This window comes from Calidris pugnax, unplaced genomic scaffold, assembly GCF_001431845.1.
Source record: "Calidris pugnax isolate Ruff unplaced genomic scaffold, ASM143184v1 scaffold94, whole genome shotgun sequence".
NCBI lineage: Eukaryota > Metazoa > Chordata > Aves > Charadriiformes > Scolopacidae > Calidris > Calidris pugnax.
In genome coordinates, this window is record NW_015090822.1 from 675,168 (window position 1) to 681,700 (window position 6,533).

Genomic DNA, 6,533 nt, shown 5'->3' on the forward strand with positions numbered 1-6,533 from the left:
CGGCCGCCATCGCCCCGAGTGCGCAGCGGCCTGCGCCGGGGGGACACGGCGGCGCCCCCGCTTGCCGGATGGGTATTTTTTTTCCTTGTTCACCTGGAATTGAGCCGTGGTTTTGCGGTGGGTTTTTTTTCACTGAGGCTGGCAGGATCCTGTGCGGCGCTGGGAGGTGGGGGGGGGCTGGGAGCGCCTCCATCGGCAGAGCACGGAGGCTGGTGCCGGGCTCATCCTGCCCGGTTCCGGGCCCGGGTTACCGGCCACCCTGTTAACGGCTTTTTCTCTTTGCCGGCAGAGACCATGGCGGCCCAGAGGGAATGGACCCCGATGGTGTCATTGAGGTGAGCACACGGGAACGGACTCGGGAGTTGAACCGCCGATGGAGATGGGTGTTGGATTTAATGTTTTCTTTTCTGTTTTCTTTATTACAGAGCAATTGGAATGAGATCGTTGACAATTTTGATGATATGAATTTAAAAGAATCCCTTCTTAGGGGCATTTATGCTTATGGTTTTGAGAAGCCTTCGGCTATTCAGCAGAGAGCTATTATTCCATGCATCAAAGGTATGCACGTGCTTCACTTGTTGATAGCAACATGGGATAATGAGGAAGCTGCTGTAAGCTGCCTGCACTGTTTTATTAGTGTGCACGGTACCTGTTCTTAATCCTTACTGAACAAGTGATATGATGGTACACCATCTTTCGGGGCTGACCTGAAATGGAGAGAATTCTTAATACTGATCACTTCTTTCAAAGAGAATAAAATAAATCTAAAAACATGAATGACCTGTGGGAGCAGTAAATGTGTATCCTACTTTTTTTAGGGTATGATGTGATTGCTCAAGCTCAGTCAGGGACTGGCAAGACAGCCACATTTGCTATTTCCATCCTGCAGCAGTTGGAGATTGATCTCAAGGAGACCCAAGCGCTAGTATTGGCCCCTACCAGAGAACTGGCTCAACAGGTATTGATAGTGTAGTTTAAAAAAAAAAAAAAACCAAACCAAAAAGCTGCTTGTGTGTTGCATAGTTTCAGGTTTCACAACTGTGAGACAATAAACAAGCTTCTTAAGGGGCTGTGACTGATATCCATTCAGAACCTCCTTGTGTTGAGTAACGGGGATAGACACTGGCTTCTGTCTCACAAGTTCTCTGCTGGACCAGTTGGGCTGATACCCGGGCAGGGACACAGGAGCCAGAAGGGAGCATCTTCAGCAGAAAAAAAAAAATACAAGATACATTATTAAAGTACAGTGTTCTGAGTGGAAACAAAACAGACTTTTGGGGAGCTATTTTAACTTGCGTGCAGTTGTGCAACGTGAAAGCTGCAGTGCGCATGTGGTCACTTCATGGGTTTTGTGTTTGTGATGTTCTCTTGAATGTTACTGCATGTCCACCTTCAGGGCTTGGGGCTGGTTTACTAAGTGGGGGTGTTTACAAAACTTACAGGGTACTTTTAGGAGTAGTATGTATAGGTAACGTGGGGTCTTGAGATGAAAATGAAGAGAACTCAGAGTAGAAAATAGATTACATACAACTTCCTGTCTTGTTCAACTAGAATGTGCTGAGATACCAGGGTTATAGTGAAGATTATCCTTTAAAGTAAAGGCAAACATATCAAATCAGACAGGAAATAAATCTTAAAAAAAAAAGGCAAATCAGTTGAACAAGAACCTTTGATGAGAGTGTTCAGCTTTTGTTCCCATCTGAAGACACGGGTGAGCTGAGACTTGCAGAGCCTGGCAGGAAGCCCTGTGCTGAGCGCTTTCCTGGGAACTCAGTGCAGGTGCTTTCTGTGCTGGCCTGAGCAGCTCCCAGCTCTGCTGCCTCTGCTTCTTAACGAGATAGCAGATGCGTGGTAGTCACTCCAGCTAGTTCAACTTGTAAGGACAAAAAACTTGAGAATCCCTCAGATGTAAGCTTTCTGGCTGAACCACTTAAATAACAAGCAGTTGTTGGCAAACAGTAACTGTCTTTTTAACCGTTACAGCTGCGTAGTCCTTGGTTGCTGTGTTAGCTTCCAGAACCCATAGGCACCAGTGGTAATGGGGCTTCATCTTTACCAGGAACTAATACTAATGGAAGGGTTTTATTTTAGATTCAAAAGGTAATTCTGGCTCTTGGAGACTACATGGGAGCAACATGCCACGCTTGTATTGGTGGCACAAACGTTCGCAATGAGATGCAAAAGCTTCAGGCTGAGGCTCCACACATTGTGGTCGGGACTCCAGGGCGTGTGTTTGACATGTTAAACAGGCGCTACCTTTGTAAGTACCAGTTCAATTTCACTCTTGGTAATCAATTTCCAGTGTAAATTTCATACCCAGCAAGAGCTTAAGTGGAGAGTTGTACTGGAAAGCTCAGTCCTAAAGGAGGGTGATGTCGATCAAAGTGCTTAGTGTGTTTCTGAAACTTCATTACATACTTTTTTTTTTTTTACTAGCACCTAAATGGATCAAAATGTTTGTTCTGGATGAAGCTGATGAAATGTTGAGCCGTGGATTCAAGGATCAGATTTATGAGATCTTTCAAAAACTGAGCACAAACATCCAGGTAAAAACCTTTTCTGTGGTTCAGCTGCTGGCTGTGGGTGCAGTGGGGAACTGCTGCGCTGTCCGCACGGGAGCGGGTGTCCTAGGCCCCTACTAACACCAGTTAATGTGTGCCAGGTTGTGCTGCTGTCGGCTACAATGCCAATGGATGTGTTGGAAGTGACCAAAAAGTTCATGAGAGATCCCATCCGGATTTTGGTGAAGAAGGAAGAACTGACTCTGGAGGGTATCAAGCAGTTCTACATCAACGTTGAGAGAGAGGTTGGTATGGGCTGCTCCGGCAGGACGGGGCCAGTCCCTGCCCTTCTTGTCCAAAGCACTGTGCTAAAATCCCAGGGACCAGGCAGAGCTCTGGGCTCTGGGATAATGCTAGCAGAGTACGTGCAGGAAGAAGAACAACCATGCACTGGATCCAAACTGACTGGGGTGGACCTCTTTCTTAATGTCCAGTGTCCTGGGTCAGAAGATCTGGTGCAACAGTTGATGCACAAAGTGCCCTTGGTGGTCTGTTCCCACTTGTTGGGGTCACACGTAGAGCAGCCTTGCTTGGTGCTGTGGGGCTTTAGTCCTTGTTTGGGATTCTGTGGGTGTGATGCATCCCCTCCTCTCTGTTGTGTTCAGGAGTGGAAGCTGGATACTCTCTGCGATCTGTACGAGACACTGACCATTACCCAGGCTGTGATTTTCCTGAATACGAGGAGAAAAGTGGACTGGCTTACCGAGAAGATGCACGCCAGGGACTTCACCGTCTCGGCTCTGGTAAGAACTGACACTCTGTTACTCTGAAAAGCCCTGTACACCCTGAAAAACCAAGGGTGAGGAGCTCCCCTGAGCACAAAGCAGGAAAGTTATAATACGGCTGTGTGGTGCTGTATTATCGTTCCCCCTGCTTAAAGAAAACTGCTTCCTTCTATCCCTGCCTGCCTCCTCCCACGGCAGGTGGGGACGCTGGGTTTCAGACATCACGTGGGTTTCAGAGGGGGCTCCTGTCTGGAGCACCACAAGTGTAGTAACGAGCACCTTTACCCCTGCAGCACGGTGACATGGACCAGAAGGAGCGGGATGTGATCATGAGGGAGTTCAGGTCGGGATCCAGCCGTGTCCTGATCACCACTGACTTGCTGGTGAGTCTCTGCTTGCAGCAAACACGATTCTGTTCAGATCAAGTGCCAAAAGCTTCATGGTTCAGTGAAGGTTCTTGTAGCCTGAACTGTTTGGAGCTTGTTGGGAGAGTAAGGACCGCGCTCCACTATGGGCTGCACCCTTGTAGTCCGTCACTAACCTTGTGGTCGACAGAAGCACGGGATCAGTGATGGCAGGGGAAGCCTGTGACTTCCATTAAAGCCTCTCCTTGGCCTTTCAGGCTCGTGGCATCGATGTGCAGCAAGTGTCCCTGGTTATCAACTACGACCTGCCCACCAACCGGGAGAACTACATTCACAGGTCAGTGGGCTCTGTCCCCCCCGTGTCCCCTCCTCCAGAAATGGGCACAGCCCCTCGCCTGTGCCCCCCTTAGCCCCTCCCAGGAACAGGTGACACCTCTACTGGTGCAGGAAATGCACTGCTTGGGGTTTTTTGGCTCTTAAGGAACGCCCTGGTTTGCACAGCTCTGGCTTTGAGACAGGGAGGAGCAGAACTACGGGGCAGTAAAGCAGTGGAAAAACTGGGGTGTGGCTGAGCTCTGGTCATGGCTGAGGGCTGGGGATGTCACACTGTCACACAGCTGTGCAGGGTGCTGACAAGAGCTGCTGCTGGCAGTGTGGGAGCTGGGTGAGCAGAGCAGGGGTGTAGGTGCAGGACTGGCACCTGCCTGGGCCTTGTTTGCTCTTGGTGGCTCCTCCCGCTGGGATTCTGTCCTCTGCTGTGTCTCCTGGTGGCAGTTGGAGCTGTGTTCCCCTGGGATTAGGTAACTGCTTCTCGTCACTGTCCCTAAATGAAGTAAACTGTGCTTTGTTACTTGATGTAAACGAATACAGGAGTCGGTAGCAGCAGTTGGTGACACGGGATGGTGCTCAGAAGCGGCGGTGACGTAATTTAGGACGTGGATTCGTAAGCGGCACAGTTTGAGTCAGAGCCAGTCGGTATTTATATATTTCTTTTGTCGTGGTTATTCCCCGAGTCCTGCTGTGAGCGGAGGTGTGCCCTGCCGGGTGCCCCTGTGCCACAGGAGTGCTGAGCTTGGACTTTGCTGTTTAAAAAAAAAACAAAGCCAAAGCCCTAAGTTTTCCCACTGGGATTGACGCTGAGTTGAAGTTGCCAAGCTGAGTGTGCTGCTCTGTGGTAGGGACATAACGGGAGGATGTAACGAGGCCCAGGCTGGTGGGGCAGGGCCAGGCCTGTGCTGTGGGGCTGGGGGCAGTGGGGCAGTTGAACAAGCTCTTCCTTTGCAGCCCGGAGCCCGTCCTGCTGCGCTCTCCTTGGGATGCCTCCTCCCGCAGCCGCACTAACTCCTTTCTCTGAGCCCAGGAGCAGCCCGAGGGGCCAGTGTGGCCGGAGGGGCCGGTGTGGCCGGGCCAGCGCAGGTGAGCGGGGCCGGTGTGTGACGGGTGTTCTCTCCCCCCAGGATTGGCCGGGGCGGGCGCTTTGGCAGAAAAGGCGTGGCCATCAACTTTGTCACTGAGGAGGACAAGAGGATCCTGCGAGACATTGAGACTTTCTACAATACCACGGTGGAGGAGATGCCGATGAACGTGGCGGATCTCATTTAATCCCTGGGCTGAGGTGGTTGTGAATGCAGTGCTGGCTGGTGCTGAATAGGCGATTCACAACGCGCATCGTGCTTCTTTCTTTGGGGATACATCGAATCTTGTCTCAATGCTCATAACGGATCAGAAATACAGATTCTTGATAAGCGAAGCGACTTTTTGTCGTGAGCTCTCGTGGGGGAAGCCGCTGGCTTTATCCACTTTAGGGTTAGACTGTTGGGGTTGGGTGGAAAGTCATGGGGTCTGTAAATTTTTTCTTTATTAGAAATTTATTTCCTAGTTCCATAGAAGTGGTTGTATTAGATGTTCTTTATCATTTAATAATTTACTTATGGACTAAAAGATATAAGTGCTGTATAAAGTCAGCCAATTATGTTAAACTAGCCTACCTTCCTTTATTGTATGTACTTACACTTCAGATTGAATTGGAAAGGCCTTTCAAAATCTCTAAACTTTTATAAGAGCATTAAAATGCATTTTTGTTTCATATGTATTTATTCAATAAAGTATTTAATTAGTGGTAAGTGTGATCTGGACCCTGTTGCTACGCCCCAGCAAGCAAGCAATCATACTATTGTCTTAGTTAGGGTTAAACCCAGTAAAATTTGCCATATTGCACATGTCTTAATGAAGTTTGAATGTTCAATAAAATACTTCTATATTCACTGAAATTGTAAACAGTCGCTTTTTAGTCAGAGGGGGGGCTCGACCCAACCCAGCCCCACTAAGAGCAGGGGCTTCGTGGCCAGAGCTCTCCCTGCCTTTGGCCAATTGGGCTCCATTGACTGACCAACCCCCCCAGCAGAGTTAGACCCTCAGCAGCAGCACTGACTTGATTATCGAGAGCCCACTGCCTGAGCTAATTACCCTGCCTCTGCTAATTACCCTGGCTGCCAGCCTGGCCAGTACTGCTCTGGGGAAGGCTTAGAGCAGCTGCGGTGGCAGGAGCAGGTCCTGGGGTGCCCCAAAGGTGCCCCCAGAGCCCTGGAAAGAGCTTGAGCAGCAACTCTCTGGGAGAATCTCAGCCTTCTTGTGAAGGTGCCCTGACCCGTCACCTCCCCTTCCCCCCTTAGGGCTGGAGCTTGAGTGCAGCAGGTGTTGTGAATCCCAGAAAGGGATTTTTTTACATCATTTATGCTAAAAGGGTAAGATCCTTCACCCAGTGGCATCCTGGCTGGTATTAGAAATAGTGTGACCAGCAGGATACGAGAGGTGACTGTCCCCCTGGTCTCAGCACTGGTGAGGCCACACCTGGAGTGTTGTGTCCAGTTTGGGCACCTCAA

The 6,533-nt window shown here is 49.8% G+C and overlaps 1 protein-coding gene across 1 annotated transcript in view; it reads left to right on the forward strand.

Annotated features, from left to right (window-relative positions):
- Positions 1-5,921, forward strand: part of EIF4A2 (eukaryotic translation initiation factor 4A2) — a 6,641-nt gene extending 720 nt beyond the window's left edge. Inside the window, exons 2-11 of the mRNA XM_014939854.1 lie at positions 290-335; positions 426-558; positions 819-958; positions 2,092-2,260; positions 2,437-2,546; positions 2,663-2,806; positions 3,167-3,304; positions 3,580-3,669; positions 3,909-3,988; positions 5,109-5,921. Coding sequence (XP_014795340.1) covers positions 290-335; positions 426-558; positions 819-958; positions 2,092-2,260; positions 2,437-2,546; positions 2,663-2,806; positions 3,167-3,304; positions 3,580-3,669; positions 3,909-3,988; positions 5,109-5,253 — 1,195 coding nt within the window. The 3' untranslated portion in view covers positions 5,254-5,921. The remainder of the gene's footprint in view (positions 1-289; positions 336-425; positions 559-818; positions 959-2,091; positions 2,261-2,436; positions 2,547-2,662; positions 2,807-3,166; positions 3,305-3,579; positions 3,670-3,908; positions 3,989-5,108) is intronic.
- Positions 5,922-6,533: the final 612 nt, after the last annotated feature.